This window comes from Megalops cyprinoides, chromosome 21 (genome assembly GCF_013368585.1).
Source record: "Megalops cyprinoides isolate fMegCyp1 chromosome 21, fMegCyp1.pri, whole genome shotgun sequence".
NCBI classification, from domain to species: domain Eukaryota; kingdom Metazoa; phylum Chordata; class Actinopteri; order Elopiformes; family Megalopidae; genus Megalops; species Megalops cyprinoides.
This window is the reverse complement of record NC_050603.1, coordinates 22,600,587-22,621,420: the sequence shown is the minus strand read 5'-3', so window position 1 is coordinate 22,621,420 and position 20,834 is coordinate 22,600,587. Positions and strand designations below refer to the sequence as shown.

Genomic DNA, 20,834 nt, shown 5'->3' with positions numbered 1-20,834 from the left:
AAAAGCTGTGAGTGCTGGAACATTGCAACGTGTAAATCCTGCCCTTCAACAGTTTGGCAAACATGAGTCTCAGCCTCCTGCACTGAAGCTTTGTTTAGGACATCACTGACACTACTACACTGAAAGTGGGCGTGTGTATACCATGTCTGGCTCAGAAGTATTCAGGTGCCTGGAAGCTTATTAATGCAGGGGATGGCCTCAAAGCACTCGCTCCCAGAAAGCGATACTGTCATACTCCAAGTGATCGGCATACCCTCTCCAGTCTGTGGTTGTGATGCGAATTCAGCACACATAAAAACAGGGATCAGAACCGAGTAGATTCCAGCTGAATTTGGTCAGCAACCTGTGGTGTGGAAGCAAAATAACAATTTGAGCCCTCTCTGACAACTCTGTGTACAGAAGAAAGTGGTAAAGGGGTATATGTAAGGTTACTGGTCCACTGCATTTGTAACTGCCTTTCATTTGAAATGTGTGTGTCTTTGCATGCGCAATGTTAATTAGCCGTTATGTGTGACAAGACAAAGTCGCAAACAGCTCAGTGCAATTCACACACACCCTCTCCCTTCCCAGATTTCAGTTGTGCATTGCATCCGGGGGCTTGGATACTCACATCAAAAAAAAATTTGAGGGAGTGTTTTTAGAATGCATTAATGCAGCGAGGAGGCCATTAGTCAGACATGATATCTCAGCTTCCAGACTGAAGTACTGTCGGAGATTACAGCTCTCCCGCATCAGTGCATCGTGGGTAGTTTTGGGATCGCCACACGCTGCCTGTTCGTATGTCTGTTCATACATTAAGGATCACTGTGTAATGGTTAGAATTCACCAACACACACAGCATCGTCCTTAGTCTGTCTGTGCCAGTTGGCATGAGCCAATCACAATCTCCCCCTCATCTGCAGAATGTCATCCGAAGCACCAGGCCCATTAACGATGAGATGGCCCATCAGCTGTACGTGCTCCAGGTGTTGACCTTTAACCTGCTAGAGGACAGAATGATGACCAAGATGGACCCCCAGGATCAGGTACTGTAGAACAGACTGTAGGAATGTAATTACATCTTTTGCCAGTAGGGGGAGCAGCAGTCATTTGGTCTGTGTTTAGGCCTCAGCAAAGGTATGGATGGGCTGGAATGAAACATGGTGAAATGATTCCCTCTGGGACGTGGGAGAAATGCGTTAATGCAGTGGTATGTTTGGCTGATATTATTTATTGCAGTTACACTAATATCAAGTCACATATATCAAAATTTAAGATGCAAGGAGTATATAGTATGTCATTTACTACAAGTTAATCAACTATTTCCATGTAATTTTATGGTCATATAGATTGTATGCAACCACATATCATACAGTTTTATTCATGAAACTGTAAACATTTGATTGATATGACACATTTCTGGTGTGTCATTTTGTTTGCTTCATGTTTCAGTTATTGTTACTGTGATTCCATAGCAAGTGGCATTTTTGAATTTCTGTCTTATCATAAGAACCAGTCTTAAAGTAACTGTTAAAATGCAACATCTAAGAAGCATTTTATCTTGGGCTTCTTACCAGCCCTTTGTGTGTGTGCTGAGGCTACTGTACAAAGGTTGCATGTTTCTCTGATCGGCAGTCCCAGTTATGCCAAGAGAACAGCATCAGATGTTCATTTTTTAAGATGGTAAATAGTATGGATATTTCTGCTTCTCAGAGTCTTTCATTCCTCCCCTCCCTCCCGCAGGCCCAGAGAGACATCATATTTGAACTCCGCAGGATCGCGTTTGATGTCGAATGCGAACCGAACAACAGCGGCAGCATCGAGAAGCGCAAGTCCATGTACACCAGAGACTACAAGAAGCTGGGATTCATCGTAAGTGAATAATGGGTCACAAGCATGTTACTGACCTGTGCTCTGCGCGTTTAACATTACAGGCTGTCTCCACAGGCAGGGGGCAATTACTGTTACAGTACATTCCCGCTGCTTGGTGGATGCAACTTATGTTTACATGGTATCCATTTATACAGCTGGATATTTACTGAGTTTGGTTTAAGTATGTTGTCCAAGCGTAACATAGCAGTGACCCACCAAGGGACTGAACCAGCAACCACTGTCCACACTATCCACTGTATATCTCAGGCAGCAAACTAAAGCAGTGTACTATGCTCTGCAGTGCTCAGAATACTGAGATATTTCCTCAGGTATGACTTTAAAATTGCCTGTGAGATTGCCAAGGATTTTCAAAGTCACTGCCCTTCTGGGGTCTCAGCAGTGGTTTTTACATTTTGCATATCAATTGGCCAAAGTACATTCATATTTGGCCCCTCTTTGCATAATTAAAGGACGTCGGTGCAAAACTCTCCTCTCTTCAGTTCCCGTAAAGCGGCAGTACTGTGTTTGGTGGCACTGTACATGTGCTCAGACTGGCCCTCTTGGCTTGCCAGTTAGCAGACCAGAGGGCAGTATAGCACCGGTTCATCCTTAGCAGGTGTGAGGGGACACAACACAAGCTGCGCCTCCCCCACATCACAAATGTGAGAACAGTGGAGGAGCGTTTCTGTCTCGGGTTAGTTTCGCTTGGCATTACTACGAGAGTTAGCGTTAGCATCAGCGTTAAGGTTGGTTTAGATTTTGGTTAGTGTTTGAGGTTGTCTCTTTCGGTGTGCTCAGGGAAACATTCTGATTGTCTTTCTGATTGACTATGCTGCCATCCCTACCCTGCATGCGTGACCTACTTTTGCTTCTCCTGCTCTCACCACGCTTATTTTGTTGCATTGCTTTCTGTTCGGTTGTTTTGTTATTGTGCAGAATACATCAAGGTTGTCAGTTTGGCTGTTCTAATGTGACGGGGGTGATTAGGTACAGAATAGGGATGCAAGCGCACACACGCAGGCACACACACACACACACACACACACACACGCAAGCACTCATACAGGAAATAGAAATGCTTACATACATGTGTGTAATCCACAGCTCGATATTTATTATTACTATTAAAACCGTACACGGAGGGGAAAAAAATCACCACTTTTTCATATCAATTTTGCAACTGACAGTAGATTTTGATGACTGACTGAGAGATTCTGAAATGAATATTAAAATTTCTGAATCATTCATGGGAGTGGAATGTTTCCTGCGTTTGAAAATGACAGCCTCTGATTCCAGATGGTACGACATGCAAATAAAAACAGACCGGCAGCTCGAGCATATTTACACAATAGCAGTGGCAGACCTCCTTTGGCGTTAATCTCCCTTCAGAGATGAGAGCGGAGCCGTCGGCTTTGATAACCGTGCTGTTGGAACACGCGGAGCGAAAGAGTGCCGAAAGGGAGTCGGGCGAACCCTCTGACCAAATTTAAGGTGCAGCGGGGAGCCTAATGCGGATGTCAGGTTTAATAAAACCAGGGCCGTAATCTCATGCAAACATTACAGTCCCGCAGCTTCGCGGCTATCAGTCCAGTCACACACGACCCTGTGCAGTCAAACAGCCCGTAGGCATGGCAAAGTTTATGAAACAACACACCCAAGTTCAGCACGGTTACCGAAGGGGTCTTTATGTGGGTGAGATCAGGTGCGGGGCTGGCGTGGTAAACCCCATCATTCTGTTGATAATTTCATTCCTCGGCCAACCCGGATGATAATAGATGTTTACGTCCGTCTCTGCCTCGGCTCGTCCGGTGCGGCTGCCGTTTCCATGGCACCGAGGAACCTAGCCACTAATTCCCTGTGGCCCCCAGAGCTGCGGCCGGGCCTCGAAGTTTCCGCACGCCAGAATGGCGCCTTGCGATAAGGGCGCGCGGCAATTTACACCTCAGCGCGGGAATCGCTACACTCTGCGCTCGGGGGTGTGGTAAAGAAGCAAGAGCAAAGGGCACGGGCCGTTTGTGGATTGGTGTCCACAGGCTGCCCTACAAGCTGTAGGCTGCCCTTCCCACTTCTGAGTAGCTTCTAAAGGGGATTAATAAAGTATGCCACAGAAGCCTATCAGGATGAGCGCCCTCAACAGTAAAATGTCAGGAGGAAATTAGATGTCATAAGTGGAGACAAACATGCTTAGGAAAGCTCCCCTGGTTTTGTAGTGAAAGCAGAGAGTGTTAGAGTGTTTAAGGCCAGTGCTGGATGGAGTGCTGGATAGACTAGACTATAGATGGAATGAGGACTCTAGCTGAGCAGAATGGCCTGTTTTCTCTCTCAGACTTTTTTTCCTTCTGTGTAAATGCAGTGTGTCTCTCCATATGACCCCATATCTACATTTTCTCTGGAGATTCCCCCTCATTTTAGCTCCAGCTTCTGTGCTGTACAGGAATCTGGATAGGGAGCTGAACTTGTGTCCAAGGTGTTTGATGGGGGGGGGGGGGGGGGGGGTGGTCACTGCTGTTGTATCCCTGAGGGAGACACTTGAACTGAATGTAAATATCTGTAAATATCCAGCTGTATAATTAGGCAAGAGTGAGGTATGTTAGTTGCCTTTAATGGATAATGGTGTCTACTGAGCCAATGAATATTACAAGTGAACATGGGATTACACTACCAGAGTCTGGCCACCATTTGTCTGTTTTAAAGCATTAAAAGCTATTTTCCATAGTAATAGAACTGGGGTAATAGACCTCACTGGGCCTTCCAACAGTGAATCCCTCAGTACTTCAATGAGGGAACATTAATGTCTAAGTGGTGCTGAATTCTCTCTAAAGATGGACTCCTGGTAGACTCCAAAGACATTCCCAGCTGCGTGCTCATTCTCTCTGAGTCTGATGGGGGTTTTAAGGGAAAATCCTCAGTCCCCTCAATCATTTTGTCCCTCTTGGGGAGTGCATATGGGCAGAGAAAGGGGAGACTGGTTGGAAACGAAAGTTTTCTGTCCTTCGTTCCCAGTAAGTCCTTTGAACAGCAGGTTGCCGGGTGGAGTTACGCAGCTTTGACGTTGACGAGCTGTCTGTCGCGATTGGCACTTTCCGTTTTGTCCGCGATGACACGCCGTGCATGGCTCCCCACTGCTGGCTGTCTCGTTTCCCCGGCTGTCGAACCCGCCGTCCGCGGCAGGGGCCTGTCAGGTGTCGGATGCCCAGCGACGGGAACGGCGTCAGCATCCAAATTCAGACAGACAGCCATGCGGAGTCACACCGTGACGCAAGTCATGGCTTTGTAGTCATTATCAAATTTAGTTTGCGCCACCACAAGTGCAGCACGGGCTGGATGGCAATGATCTCTGACAGCTGACGGACAGTAACACGCAGTGTGCAGTACCTGAACTCTAATGCGCTGCCGGTTCAAAGGGGTGATAGGGATTGTGGGTGGGGCAAGAGGGACTCGGTACCTTGCATTGAAGTTCATTTCTTCAAATGGAAATACACTTTCCCACTCAGCTCTCATATCTTTGTGTCACTGTAGCATGCACTGGTAGCGTCTTGCTTGTCTGTTTCTAAAATTTATATTATACATACATACACATACATAGATGTATGTATAGTTATGATGATGTAATAATAACGATGAATGTTTTTTCTGCATTCATATGATTTATAAGAGAAAAAACAGTAAAACTGGTGTAGTGTATATTTGGACTGCATTTACAGAACTGTGCCGCTTGCAGTTCTGTGGGTGGTCTTTAGGAAAGGCCTCCTCCAGTAAATAGCACACAGTGAAAGCTGTGTGTTTAGCATGCTGTGGCTCGATACCTCTGGGGCTTTGGTTGCCTTTGTAAATAAAGGCTGCTGAGCTACAGTGAGGGTTACACATTGTTATTCCGACCTGAAACCGGCACCAATTTCGATCAGAGGAACCGTTGGCGCAATGTTTTGGGGGAGTGTGGGGCTGGGGGGGGTGGGGGGGCATAGGGGGCGTAGGGGCCCGGAAAACATTACGCCAGCCCCTCTTCTCGAGCAGCTTGCGCGGCACTGAAGTGTGTCAGCGGCGGGATTTGAGGGCCCCCCCGCCGAGCCGCCAGCCCTGACGTGCTTTATAACGCATTAAAAATGAACGGCGGCTGGACAGATGGGGGGGAATAAAGCACGCTTTTACGATCAGATTAAGAGATCGACATGGAGGCCCTGCAGCACAGAGACTCAGCAGCCATGGAGTTGCAGTGTGGCCTGCTGCTACAGGAACTGGAGCTGCAGTTTAGGTTTTTAGGCTTAAATCCAATCTGGGTCACTGTGGTTCCCCCAATAAGCCTGTCCTTTAAGATAAACATCCACTGGTATCAATGGAAATGTAATATCGTAATATTGTAATATTTAACCTACAGTGTAAAATTTGGCATGGATAAGAGCTTCTGCTTAGCCAGTGGGTTATGTAACATAAAGCTACTGCAGTGTTTTCTACCTTGCATGTTTTTGCTCACACTTCCCCTCCTCCTCCTCCTCCTCCTCCTTCTCCTCCTCCTCTCCCAGAACCACGTCAACCCTGCGGTGGACTTCACGCAGATCCCCCCGGGAATGCTGGCCCTGGATAACATGCTGTACTTCGCCAAGCACCACCAGGACGCCTACATCCGGGTGAGCTCCCGCCGCTTTCCGGAACCGTCCGGAACTTCTCCCTCAGACGTAGCTGTCACAAAACCTTCCGCCTGTCGTGCTGCTGTCACAAAGCCCCGTCCCACACACAGCGCTGTTTGAAGGCCTGCTCCATGTTCCTCAAGGCTTTAAGGACCACTAATGGATCTGATATACAGACTAGAGTGGTGAATGCCTTCAGCAAACAACAGTTTACCTGCTTTGCCCTGTCTTGGCTGTTTCTTCTTTGAACACATTTGGATAGACAGTTATTTTATGGTACCAGTAATTATTCCAAATTCCAAACTATTTCAATTATTCCAAATTATGATTAGTGTGAATAGGGTTCTGTCAGCAAGCCAACTTGCTCACGTGGGTAACATTAGCTGTGTTTGGATTAAGTATACTTTTTTTATTTGTCTGTTCAAAGTAACATCCACAGTCCTGTCCTATATTGAAAACACAGACTTGCACACTACCATTTTGCATCTGAGAAGTATTGTTTACAACAAACTGTGTTAAGTTGTTGTCTTTTCAGTAATGATTTTATGAGGTAGAAAGGAAGGAACGTGTTCAAAATTGACTTTGTCTACTCTGATATTTCATTGCCCTTGGACAGTCTATTTAAAGACAATGTTTGAATTTGTTTGAAAGGGTGATGCGGTGCTGTATAGCAATTTTCAGAGAAACCTTAATTTTCATGGTGTTGCTGGAAAGAATTTTAAGAATCCTCTGAGAGCCCAAATTATAATAGAGATGCGCAATCGCTCCTGCTTTCACCCATAAAGAGGGCTGGTATTAGTTTTTGATTTGACAGTGATAAAATGTGTTTGATGTTCCTGCCTCAGCTTTTATTCCATCTCCAGTTTTTCATCACTCAACACAGAGAAGTGAGATCTATGAGGCATCTGACCTCACACAGTTCTCTGTGAGCGCAGGAGTCTGTCCAAATAGCCTGACGGATGGAATGTTGAGCAGAATATTAAATGAGCACCTTGTGTCAACTTTAGACAGCGGCAGATCCTTTCGAGGTAAACGAATCGGTAGATTCCGGTGTAACCAAGGCCCAAGCAGGCCTGTCTCTCCTCGACGTCCAGGTAGCAGCTTTCATCACTGCCCATCGGTTACGCAGGATGGAATAAAAAGTTGAGAACAAAATAAAGCAGGTGTCCCTTAGAGGGAGACATGCTAAATGCTATAAGGCAGGTTGAATGTGGCAGGATGTTTGCTCAATGACTTTAGTAGTTACTGTGTCAAACAGTCCAATCAATTCAACAATTCCAATCCACCCTGCAAGAGAATGAACGTCCTCAGGAGGCAGATGCCTGAGCATAAGATCTTGCCAAGGTCTTGATTGGTTTGTAATCCTGTTAGCCTAGCGCCCCAGTTCCCCTTGGTGCTGTCCTCGGCCCTCTGCTATTCTCGTCATTAACACGTGAACTCTGGAGGGGAGTGCAGATAACCGGATCCAAATGTGCTGAACTCCCGGTGCGAGTACAAAGGACACGAGGGTGACTTTGGGGCAGAATCTCATCAGCTGCCTTAGCCCCACATGTCCTGAGCTTGTGGGGTGCAGAACTACAGACTGCAGAGTTCCGCTAAAGCACCGCAGATGGGAATTAGCTATAAGTAGCTTCTGAAAGGTCATACAACCCTTAGCCACTCTGTATGAAATATACTTGCACTTACATAATGTATGTGACTTAATCATGAGCTCACTTTTGATTCTACCGAATAATTCATTACTCCATTAACTGCATAAAAGATGGAAGAGCTTTAAAATACAGCGTGTGGCGAGTGGCAAAAATAATAAAATACTCAAATCCCAAATACTTGGGATGAAAAATGGTTTCACCTGCGGTTTTACTCCTGAGGCTGAAAGTCAGGCATCGTTCCAGCATTGTTCATCCCTTGTTTCATTTGCATTAAAGGAGTTTGACGTCAGAGGTCACTGTTCTCATAAATCAAGCTGACGGTTGTGCTCCTGGTTTGATTTGTTTCAGTTTTAGCTGCTCTTGATTTTTATAAGTTTCAGAATGGAAGGGCAGTAGGTGGCAGACAGCAGTCATGGGAAGCACGGTCAGGGGAGACGTGGTCAGAGAAGACGTGGTCAGAGGACCTGCAGCTGTGGTCTAGGGCAGTGTTTCTCAACCCTCTCCTGGAGGACCCCCTGCCCTGCATGTTTTAGATCTCTTCCTGCTCCAACACAGCTGATTCAAATGATCAACTCGTTATGAACTCCTGAAGCTGCTTAATAACAAACTGATCGTTTGAATCAGCTGTGTTGGAGCAGGGAGAGATCTAAAACATGCAGGGCAGGGTGTCCTCCAGGAGAGGGTTGAGAAACACACTGGTCTAGGGTAATGAGAATGAGACAGTGGTGATCTGGGTACTTCAGTCCCCTCCACGAGTACATGGCTTTCTCAGCCCAATGACAACAGCTGACACAGACTAATGTCTCTTAATTAGTCAGGCCTGTCTGGCCACAACCATCTCTTCCCTGTACACTCAAATACAAGCACATTTAATGAGAATTCCCAAGCACATTTTAAAGGCAGCTTTAATGGATTCTCAGATCTCTGATGAAACCATATATGTAGAACAAGTAGAAGCTATCCAGCTCTAATCACTGCATACCTCAGGCAAGTTTGCATGAGGAAACTTTTACTGGTTTCTTATGCTGCTCAGTAATTTCAGTACACAGTCGTTTTTGCTAAGTACTATTAAACAGAAAAGGAATTCTTTCTGCGGTTATGAATTTTGCATCCTTATTGCCAGTCTGATTCTGAGATTTTTGTTTCTGTGGCTGTTTCTTCGATCTGAATCCATTACACAGATTGATTGATCTGTCTGACCATGCTCAATGTCTGAGCTTGATACCATTTGCATAGTCAAGGAAATGACAGATGGAAACCTTGTAATCCAAGCTCAGTTGCAAACGGTGATTCTGCTATTTTTGTACAGAAGGTCACAGGAATGATGAGACATCCATCTTGCATAATTTTGCATATTAAGGTCAAGTTATCGTTGTCGGAGCAACATTGGCTCAATGCACTGTGACACTGCCAGTGCTGTTGCAATTTTAAGGATCCCACAAGCGATCTCCTTCGTACAATTATACATTCTGCTTCAACAACTGAGAAAATCTCATGGTTGGCATAATGTAGCTTTGGAATCTCTGAAACAAACTCTCTGAATACAACAGCAGGTCCACCATGGAAACACTGGGAAACAAGCTGTAAAATAAAGATAAACAAGCATATACCACCCTCACAGTGTCCGTGCTGTAAGCACTGCAAAGGATATTTCGCATGCGCTTTCCTGTCACAATGCTTTAGGCCATCCGTAGAGAACTCCATGCCCTATATTAGATGCTGGAGGGGAGGCTGTGATTGGTCAGGCTGTAGCTGTGCATCCTGCTATGAGCTGCGATCATCCACACCGTTGGAGCAAATCTAAGCTTTTGAGCTGTGTCTATATCGCCCCGGCAGACGCGGCTCTCTTTATTTCAAGTGTCTTTATTCCAGAGCCCAAGGCAAGAAGGCCGCCTTGTTTGGTAGCCATGAGACCAAATTCAGTTTTCTTTTGACAGCAGGATGAGGGCTTTTATTTTTCCTTCTTCCTCTGTTTGGCAGCTTGAAGATTTGTCCTCCGAATGAAAGGACTGCTCTCCTTTGTAGTTTAAAATCCATGGTGTAATGCATTTTGTGTGATCTGCGGGCAGCCTCGATATCGCTCGGTAGTTTCCATGTGTGGGGGTGTTGAGGTTTCCTAGTCTAACTCAGCGTGCATCTTAAGAAAACTTCACAGACCAGCTGGTCAGATGCGGCTAGTCTTTTACCCACATGCCCTTCATTGCATGAATTCCCTTTCCCAGTTCAAAGCAATAGTTTAAAACTCAATATTTTTGACAAACATGTGCATATGATAACAGTTTTTGTTACCTTATAGAGGTTATGCCTGGTCCTTTTGATCTACAGCTCTTGAAATGGTACTTTTCCTCAATGACAGTAGCTGACTTAGCAACTCCCCAAGCTAATGACAGCACCCTGTTTCACCAACATTTCCCAACATTGTGGAGCTCATGTCTCAGATGCCTCTACTGCATGCAGGACTTCTTGTTGTGATTGGCTGGTTCACCATAGCTCCTCCCCCTCCTTCTTTCAGATTGTCCTGGAGAACAGCAGCCGGGAGGACAAGCACGAGTGTCCGTTTGGGCGGAGCAGCATTGAGCTGACCAAGATGCTGTGCGAAATCCTCAAAGTCGGAGAGCTGCGTAAGTGTTGCCGTCTCTTCACTTGAGCAAGGGGGGGTGGAGTTTAGCATGCCAGTTTTTCAAATCGGCCACATTTGGCCCGCATTGTGAGCCCTGGGGTGGGGGAGGGCCACAAGCAGAAACGTGTCAGGGCCCAAGACCTTCTGTGCAGCAGGCAAACTGTCATCAGATTTTTTCAGCCGATGTGGCAGTGAGCATAGCGGGAGTCTGGAAAAAAAAGAGCTGAGGTCAGGGATTGCGTAGAGCTGTCAGAGGTCCCCCAGGCCTGCCAGGGAACAGCAGGGGCGTCACACTATATTCCTGTGAAGGACAACAGTGTTTGCACTCACTGGCCTCCACTTAATCCGACCACATCGTCCGCTTCCACTTACTCTGACAAATTGCTTTACACAAATATGTAATAAAGAAGCAAACAAGACAAGAAACAAACACTTGTTCTTAAGTACATTAATGCTGTACTGAAGGATGTTAGATGGAGTGGACGATTAATTAGATTGACACTTCCTAGTTTACATTGGTCCCAAATTCACTTCTTGTTAGACTTCTTAGTAATTCAGCTCAGAAGTGTAGAAACCAATAGATCAAAAAAAGGTTTTATTCAGTAGCAGTCCTGAAGTAACAAAAGGAGGCAGAAGGACAATCTGACTGTTAGAAAGACAGGCTCTTGGCTTCGAGGGCCTGTCCCTCTGCGCTGTTCACTGTAAAGACACAAGCGTGTCTGTATCTACCCCTGTCTGACACACTGTTCTGTGAGTCTGAATCCTGACTGGAGCAGGTATCTTTTATCTAGCTTTAGAAATAGCACAGAGGCCAAAGTTTCACCCCTTAACTCTGAGAACCACCATAACACACAGGCCAAAGGTTCACCTCTTTGCTGTTAGAAGACAAAAAGAAACATTACCATATTCCAAATTCCACCACCTCTGCCAGACTGAGGCCAAACCCTGTCTCCCGATACATGCAGCAAAGTGGATATCACACTTTATAATTGCATTGGAGTCGATCAATAAATGATGAAGACAATCTAATGTAAGCTCTTTTCTCCTCCTAATTGTGCGTCTGGTTCCCCCGCCTTGTGAGGCGGAGGGGTGCGCTGCTAGTAATTGCATTGTAGATGCGATTTGGGGATGTTACAAGGCCAGCTCAGCCACCCCGTCCGCTAATCTAGCAATTTCTGACCTTGAGATCCTGTCTGTCTTTCTGATATTCCCCCTGCCCTCGCTAATGAGATTTAAAAGGGGAAATTTGAGGCAGTGTATGGGAGAAGATCTCCCTAAAGTAATTCTGTTTTTTTTAATATATATATATTTTTTTACAGGTGACCTTAATATTATGTCGAGAGACGGAGTGCCCTTTTGTCTCTTTGTCTTAAATAAATATTATTACATCTATATTTGTTTAGTGACCTCAAAGTCCTGTCCTGTGCTAACTTTCATCTCTGTGTTCAGTAATGAAATCTGGGGCTTCAACATTATGGTACTCACAAAGAATTCTAAAGTGTCTCAACAAAGTCTTCAGTGGTGGAACAAAGTTGTAGAAACTGTGGTAAAATTTCAGTTCAAGGATGGGGTAGGAGTCTGGGTGAGTCACTGCAGGCCAGACGATAATCACAGCGATCTGCAGGGTTGAGTTAATTCATGTAGCGAGTGGATTCATTGGAGGGGTGTTGTGCTCTGACGTTATGGTGGTTGGGGAAATGAAAATGATTGACCATTTTTTTCTGGGATTGAGGAAGTCGGAGTAAGTCAATATGCCACTCACATGGGGATAACTCTTTGCTTTCATTTGAGCTGTTCTGAAGTTTGAGCACTTTTCTCAGTTTAAACATTTTTTAATGCATTGCAAATTGGGAAGCTCTTTCTGCTAGCCGAGTTAAATGGATCTACAGGCTCATCTTTCGCAAATAACCTTGTTTCAGTTTCCCTCTGTTTGTATGGAGGAATATGGTGGCTTGCTCTTATGAAGTATGCAAATGTTTTTAGACCATGGTGTTCCCTCTTAAAAAAAGTTTTAAAAAGGAAGACAAATGTCTCAGTGCTCCAGCATCGCACAGTTAAATCTCTCTGTTTACTTGATTCCATGGGACGTGGGATTGCTTGAAGGCTTCTTACACTTGAGTTAATACGTTTTCCGCAGCCTCGTTCCCTCCCCAGGCAGAGGCTTTGTTTCCTCATTTTAAGATTCACTCTGACACCCAGACTGATTTTGGCTTTTAAAACTGACTGTCGGCTCGAATGAAAGAAAGGGAAAATCCAGGGTGTTCCTCTCAGCCGCCGCGCCCAGGTTGCCAGCGCTCAGGCTGTGATGGATTGGTACTGTGGACAGGTTTATGTAGCCCTTGGCCTCAATTTGCTAGTGCATGACTTGTTAGTTATTGCCCAGCTTGAGCCGTGCTCGAGTTGCCTCCCCCCCACCACCATTTTGGAGGGTATGAGGGGGTAATTGAAAAACATTATGCAGATCTTACGCGCTGCCGGTTTTTACAGCCAACTGAAAAGTTCCTGGAGGGGCAGGAAAGGGTCTGCTCCGGTGTGGGGGGGGGGGGGGGGGGTGAGGCCACCTGCCCCCTCGGTGCGTGACGAGGGGAAACATCCCTGCCATTCCGCCCCCCCCGAGGATACCTAAGTCTGTGCCGATCCGTCTGAAGACGTCTGAAGCTCTCCGCTGTTTCCGGTCCAGCTGGTCCATGCTTTGCTCATTACTGTGAACCTTGGGGGCAGTAAAGCCATATTCACACTGCACTAGTTTTTTGGGTGGCAGTAAAAAAATAGACACAAACAAAAAGCTATTTGCTGCTCTCATCACATACAAATGGAGCCACTTCCAAGCTCTGGATCTATCTGTTTATGCCATCAATGTCCAGTTGTCTCTCCTCCCCTTCCTGTCTGTGACCCCAATGCTACCAACAGGATGAGGTTTCTAAGTGGCACTAAATTCACATTAATACAGGACTTGATCCTCTGAGGTCCCAAAAGCAGGTATTAACTTTTTACTCACCTCTCTAAGTGCAGTCTTGCATGAATTCACCAGTCGGGAGCGTTTTCTGTTATTACCTTGGGCTATGTTGCTGCTTGTTTTGAAGGCTGTTTTCGAGCACACCTGAGGAGCCGCTCTGGGGTTTCTGAGATTTGTGATGTTTTGAATGGAAAATGGCTTCCTTATCACTCATAGGGAAAGTAGAAACTACTCCACCATTTGAAATAAAACAAAGTGCTAGTGAAATAAAAAGCCCAGTGTTTATCAAATTAAATGATATTCATTGCTGTTTTTGCAGCTATATTGGCTGTGTTACTTTCACCCTTGGCTGTTTTATCATTCAGTGTATTTGTGATAATGCAGACGAGAATGCTACTGGCAGGACTGAAGGTAGGAAGCAGTGCACGTCACATTTCTTCGGTGGAGCATCACACAAAGAAAGCTGCACGTTGAAAACCCAGTCTCCTTCTCATAGGAGCACCTGTGTGGGTCTGTGTTGGATAGACTCACATTGCCTGTGATGGTGTCCAGTGAGAGTGTTGGAGTTGTAGAAGCAGATGGGGAACCTGCAGGGCAGATAAATCATCTACTCCGTCCATCCATCATGCCTGCACTCAGGGATTCCAGTGTTTGATCTGTGCCACTCCCCCACACCCCCACCGATTGCAGGTCCCTCACTGCTGTCCTGGCTGGGAGCTGCTGGCAGTGTGAAGCAGTGACAGTCCTGGGGTTGTCCCCCAAGGTGACACCGCTGTGCGTGAAAGTGATGTGCTGTATATCCGGCCCTCATATGTAGTCTACCCAGCGTCTCCATCCCCCACCAGGGGGAGAGTAATAACCTGAGTACCTTACACTGCCAGAGAAATGCATGTGACACAGTTAAACAGCCAATAGGAATACAGGAGGGCCTGTTTACCCCAGCCTTGTGGAACCTGCAGTTGCCTCTAGACAGGTTTGTTCAGTAAGTTTAACTCAGTGGGATTTACTCTGTCATCCATGGCTAGACTGTAGAGTTGGGGTTCTAGGCTGCTGCGAGATCACGTTTGACCATGTGTTTGATCATCCCTGAGATTTTCAGAGACAGTGTTGCGGGTGATGTTCCCATTATGACAACCAACAGGAGCTGTCATCATTGTTGTACATTTTTTGAGTGAGTATACAGCTTTGTCTTTTGCTTTTTGGCGTAGTAGTGAAATGATGTGCTTTTACAGTCTTTAGAGCCAGCAGCCAGTATCTTCTTTGCTACGTTCCATGTCCTCAGAGCACTTTCCCCACATAGCTATTTCATCACAACCCCCTTAGTTAGATGGGTTTGTGGCAAAAAACCAAAAATATCATTTCCAAACAGGGGTGCCAAGTACAGCTGTCGTGGTAAGGGCCAGTGTCAAATTGTGCTTTTCTCCTTGAAAAGCTCGTACTGTATGCTCGCTATGTGGGGTTTTCACCCATGAGTCTCTCTCCAGACCCATCAGCAGAGCTGAGGAGGCCCTGTTCATAGCCTCTGCCAGCCGCTGTATTCAGATGCACACAGCTGCACACCTTTCCTGTCAAAGGCTCTTTTAGGCTGAGGAATAGACATTTCTCATTTTTAAAACACTGTGGAAAGACAGGAGGGGGGATGTTTCTGTGAAAAAAACTGCATCTGGAAAGAGAAAACAAGAATAAACTGAAATTCCGTTGTTACACTTTTCATGAGCCTGTTGCAGCAGCATTATACTCCAAAAGACCACTGTAGATCAGTATGTCCAGTTTAATTACAGCGTTCTGTGGTGAAAGACTCCATTTTAATTTACGAAAGCCAAATATTCCAGATCAGCTTTCTTTTCTTCAGTCCTACTGAGTCGTGCTGTAAAACGGTAATTTAAAAAGAACAAATGAGGCTCGGTCGGGCAACCGCGCGTACGTGCAGAATGTCCAGGGGATGGAGGGAGAGTTACACGTCTCCAAATGGAAGCTGTTAGGGAGCGGGAAGCGGAATTAGATTGGAAGGCTGATAAAGCCTCATTCTGAGGCGCCGCCTCTAAATCATTCAGAAGACAGGGGAGCATCGTGACACACTTTGCCACTCAGCCACCCAAATTTAATTAAACTCACTTGGAGAAGAAGCCATAGCGTACATCTGCATTAAAGAATAACGCGTGTCTTTGAAGGAGAGGGCTGTGAAGTGACTGATCGCGCTGTATAAATAGCCATGTGTTGTTGAGGGGTTTTCTCTTTTCCAGGAATCCATTTGCCTGTATGAAGTAAAACTTTTATTTTTTTTTAAGGTCACTTTCGGTAAAAGTGTGTTCTGAAAAGAGCCATACAGCTCAACTTAATTCAGCCGCAGTGCACTCTGTCCTTATCTGTGCGTAGCAAATTTGAGCAAGTTTTACGCCGTTCTGTTTCTTAACTTTTGGTTCTGTTTCTCAACTTTTCTCTACAATGCCACTGACCACCAGACAGGACCGTAGCATTGATGTTAGATTCAGTGACATTTTTTGAGGGAATGTTTTCTGACCCAATTCGAGTTAGTGCCACTGTCTCAGTTGCCAGAACACATCCAGTCGGCAGTTTTGCCAACTTGGCAAAGCTAGCAAGTGTCTAGACTCCTGTGACAAAATCGCCAAGTTGTAAAAAAAAATGCACAGTTTATGAGTTGATCTTATTAGAATATGGGAAAAATAAGCAGAAGTGCCCTATGAAACCCTCCAGTGTTACCTCAGACATCTGTCAGTAAAAGGAGACTTTGGAGGGCACTCTGGGGACTGTTTGCTCTGAAAAGTTGCCAGCACTGGGCCTGAAAATCCCCATTTATAGCCTTTCATCTTCTCTGCCCTCTTCTTTACAGGCATATGACCTTGTTTATTTTGGCCTTTTCTGGTATATAGTGTGTTTCATCCAATTAAATCTGGAGCAACACCAGGCAAACACTGGAGTGACTTTGCACTGTGTAGGATGTACTGGACACAATTCTGACTAATCTCAGAGGTGATGCCTGAGAAACTGCCTTACACTGTGTTGTAATTATTGAATGAATTGTAATTAAATAGTAATTATGTTTAAACTAAATGTTTAATTATACAAAAACTGTACTGTGCAGGGACTGGTGTGTTCTACCCTTACTGAGAATACAAGCTCCCAATGAAAGAAGAAGCAGATTATAGTTGATTTAATCCAACAGTCCCACAGCAAAAACTGCAAAAATCATTCTACAATATTTAGAAGTCTGTGTTTTTGACGTGCCCGTGAGAGGCATCGCTCAGATTTTGTTTCTGAAAGCAAGCCAAAGACGGCTTATTTAAAGCTGGTGTCAGTGATGACGGGATTCTGACAGACTCACAGAGGGCTAGAGAGTCCCAGATAGTATTGGCTTTTTTTCCCCTCTTCAAAGTAACGCGGGCGACAACGTGCTCTGCTCGAACCTCTCCATCATACAGCATATTCGTCACGCTACTGTAAATAGGTGTCGTTTTGACTTTTTTTTTTTTTTTTTTTTTAGTGGATTGGGTGCGAGGATGACTCGATCTCCAGGCCCCCCGCCACCATGTTTACATTATTTATGCCACAATCAGGTGTCCCTGTGCCAAGCCACGCTCAAAAACCATGTGGAACCTGAAAGATTAATGGCCTCCACGTTTCGTGAAAGCGCCTTAATGGAATTTGCATCAGTCAGACGTTGTTTGATGGCTTCTTGCGATTCTATAAAAAAAAAAAAAAAAGGCCTATACAATATTTATGAAGTTATTTAGGATGGGACTGTAGAGCGATGTGGATTTGCTGGGCTATTGATTTATGGCGCCGTCTCCCCTTTGGGTGTAAATTGATGGGAGTCTCGACGGGCCAGACAGCGCGGGCCCCTTGACTGACGGATTTACGATTGCCTTATTAAAGCGCCGCCATCCTGAGCGGCAAGGAGACGTTCGGGGCCAGTGCGGCGGGCAGACGAACGCACGAGATGGGAGACCCAGGGCCTCTTCCACCCCCCCCCCCCCCCACCCCCCACGGAAGAACCACATGCGGGGGAGGAGCAACAGCAGTGGGGTGGGGGAGATTTTTGAGCCTCTGCGCCGCGTTTGCATAGCTAAGCGCCACCATCGGGGTGGGAACAGCGGGGCAGCAGAGCCTGTTGGCATTCAGTGATTCGCTCAGTGGTGGCAGTCCCAAACTCATGAGGTGTTGGTGGTTGAGGCAGGCATCGTGTGTCTACTGCGGTTTTGAGATTTGCATGTGCCACCCTCCCCAGTGTGGACTCCTACAGTGATTAAGCAAGCCTGTCACCTCTCTCATACAATAGTGGCAACGTCATTCAGGGAATAACAGCAAGCAGCAGATCCGCAGAGAGCACCAGTAGTTACATTGGAGTAGTCGTATAGTAGTAATTGGAAAGGAAGGCCTAGATGGCTTTGCTTAACTGTTCTGCTCCATATGTCCCCTGATATATACAGTGTTTTGTTTATGTTTTTATAGTCACACTGTTTGTTTAATGAGGAGGCTTCTCGAAACCAGTTTAAAAAGCATTGGCCAGCTGGACAGTTGGATATTTATGAAGGGTCCATCCACTCATCCAAGTCAAATGAATAACCCCACTCTGTTGCCTAGTGTTAGGATTAGCTTGTCTCCTCTAGCACTGGTGGAACTCTTAATTCATTTTAGCTGCCATGCTCATCTAATGGGTGACTGCACGCATCTCTCTCTATCTGTGCTATTTTTACAGGTAAAAACAGACATAATCCCTCTACAGGGAGATTTCACTCCGGGCTCTGCGGAGTCTACTTTAACAGCCCCGGTGTGTGCTGTTTTAACTGCCTCACAGGTCCAATGATTTGGCAGAAATGTGAAGTGCTCCGCACAAGCGGCTCTTGCAAACGAGGGAAAAAATATGGATGGGAGAGTTCAAATTGACATAAGGATACTCACTCCTCAGTCAGTCCCTGACTAACCTGACATCCCAGTCAACATTAAGCACATGTCAAACCGAGCACCGGCGCAGCTGTCTCCGCCCAGTCTTCCTCATATCTCCGCTGTTAAACAGTTACCTTAAAAGCAGGCCCTTTTCCTCTGTGGTAGCCCAAGGTTAAATGCCGCTCACCTCAGTATATAACCCTCAGTAATGTTTGTGTAATTACCACAGTATCTTGCGCTCTTCTGCAGTCTTAAGAAGGAGTCTCTCTCAGAGACCAGCAGCTCTGTGATTTCTACAGGCTCTGAATGGAAAAGCCACATTCTGTAGTACCAGTGTTACAGAAAGCCCTGTGCTTAGATTGATTTGACAGTTGCTGTGACCAGCAATCTTTTAAGCCCTAAATATTTAAAATGCACATGTTGTAACAGTTGCGGTAATGACTCAAATTTGGGTCGAAACAAGCATTCAGAAATTTACATGATTTAGTTTACATTACGAAGTCCTAAGGCAATAGCGTACAAACTTTGTAGAAGAAAACAGTTACCCCAATGTAAAATGTAATATGCCGTTCCTTACCTTTACTGTGGTAGGTATTTCAAATTCCTGCTCCGCAGAGCTGATACTATCAGCTCCCGGGTCGATTCCATTGTTGAGGTATTCCATATTAAAAAGCCTCCTGTATCCCTTTGTGGTTTCTGAACCTGCAGGCTAATCGAACCCTCAGACAAACCCCAGACATATTGGTCCGCCTCTCATCTCCATGGATTGTAGCAAATTACATTTGCAAATTGTATTCTTGCTCCTCGTTTTTTACAAAAAAGGAACCCTTTCGTGCACGAACAGTGTCACAGTGCTTAAGTAAGACTGCTGCATGGAATTTTAATTTATGAATTTATGAGACACCTTGGATTTCAATTAATTCAACCCTTGATGAAGACAAAAAGGTTTTCATTTCAAATGACGTCTACCTGTGCTGTGCATGCTGGAAAGGCTTGTGTGGAGATGAGAAACTTGTGGAACTGACACGTTTCAGGCCACTATAAATCAAGCGTCCATTCATCTCTCACATCCTGGAGGAGTGTCACATGTATGTACACACCGGATGTAATTGAGATTTTCCTGCTGAGAATCCTAGTCCTTGCTTTTCAGTATGCACGCATGTTAAACCATAAGGAGAAGCACGAAGCTCACATTGCCTTTTTGAAAGGGTGACATTGAAAGTAATGAAATGAATTGAAAGCATAAAAAATTCCGTTTTGGGTGCATTGTGGGGGGCCCTCCCATTAAAACCATCGAAATTGCAATATGAATTGCACATGAACCGTGCACGAAGACACACGGTCAACACCTTTTCATTGTATTTCGCTTAAACTACAAAAGCAAACCTATATTTTTCACCATAGGGAAAGACAGGTGAGATATTTACCGCCACCGCCGAGGCTTGTGACTCCATTCTAACTGGATTAGAAGTCCCGTGTACCAGATGGCCAAACCCAGTTTTCTCAGCTCAAACACGAAACCCATCAGAGGGTAATAGAGTTTTCATTTCACAGGAGCGCCAGGGGAGCAGATTTCATTCTCTTCCAGCTATTCTTGTTTAGTGGAAATGCAGAGAAGTCAGGTAGGACTCTATAAATAGCCACAAGCCCTGGGAAGAACAGACTCCAGGCAAAATTTCCCCTTTTCCCAGAATGCATCATGCTGTTCAGCACAATGCAAGGAAAACGTATGGGCGCATTGCATGATAAAAGAACAGTCTTTCCTCATTGGTTTGTCCTATGAGGAGGCAAGGAAGGACTGCAGGAAAACATATTTCCTTGTTTAAGTCCTGTGATGTTGCTGTTGATGTCAGACAGGAGCTTACTCCTCTTTGCATGTCTCTCTTTGACAAATGCTTTTGGCAAAGAGACTCTTGTTTTTTACAGCAATCACATCACAGGCCATTAGACCACTGAGACACATCGAGCTGCATCAGCACTTGTTAAATCAAAGCAAGTACAAGTTCATTTATAATTATCGATTTGCACATTTCATCGGTAGCGTAATGAAGCATTGTGGCCCACACTACACAATAAGCATTTTAATGCTTAGTGTAGCAGTCATTAACGCTGTAGCGACTCCAGATATATGAATGAACAGACTCTCATCAGATAGAAATTTCCTGCAGGCTCGGTACATATGGAGTTGCATTGCCTTGCGCATCATCGCAGGTTGTCTCAGGAGA

The 20,834-nt window shown here is 45.4% G+C and overlaps 1 protein-coding gene across 5 annotated transcripts in view; it reads left to right on the top strand.

Annotated features, from left to right (window-relative positions):
• elmo1 (engulfment and cell motility 1 (ced-12 homolog, C. elegans)) overlaps positions 1 to 20,834 on the top strand; it is a 106,518-nt gene that overhangs the window by 40,609 nt on the left and 45,075 nt on the right. For all 5 annotated transcript variants that reach the window (XM_036555307.1, XM_036555305.1, XM_036555306.1 and 2 more), the window contains 4 exons: positions 903 to 1,025; positions 1,723 to 1,851; positions 6,372 to 6,476; positions 10,641 to 10,749. In XM_036555307.1, coding sequence (XP_036411200.1) covers positions 903 to 1,025; positions 1,723 to 1,851; positions 6,372 to 6,476; positions 10,641 to 10,749 — 466 coding nt within the window. The remainder of the gene's footprint in view (positions 1 to 902; positions 1,026 to 1,722; positions 1,852 to 6,371; positions 6,477 to 10,640; positions 10,750 to 20,834) is intronic.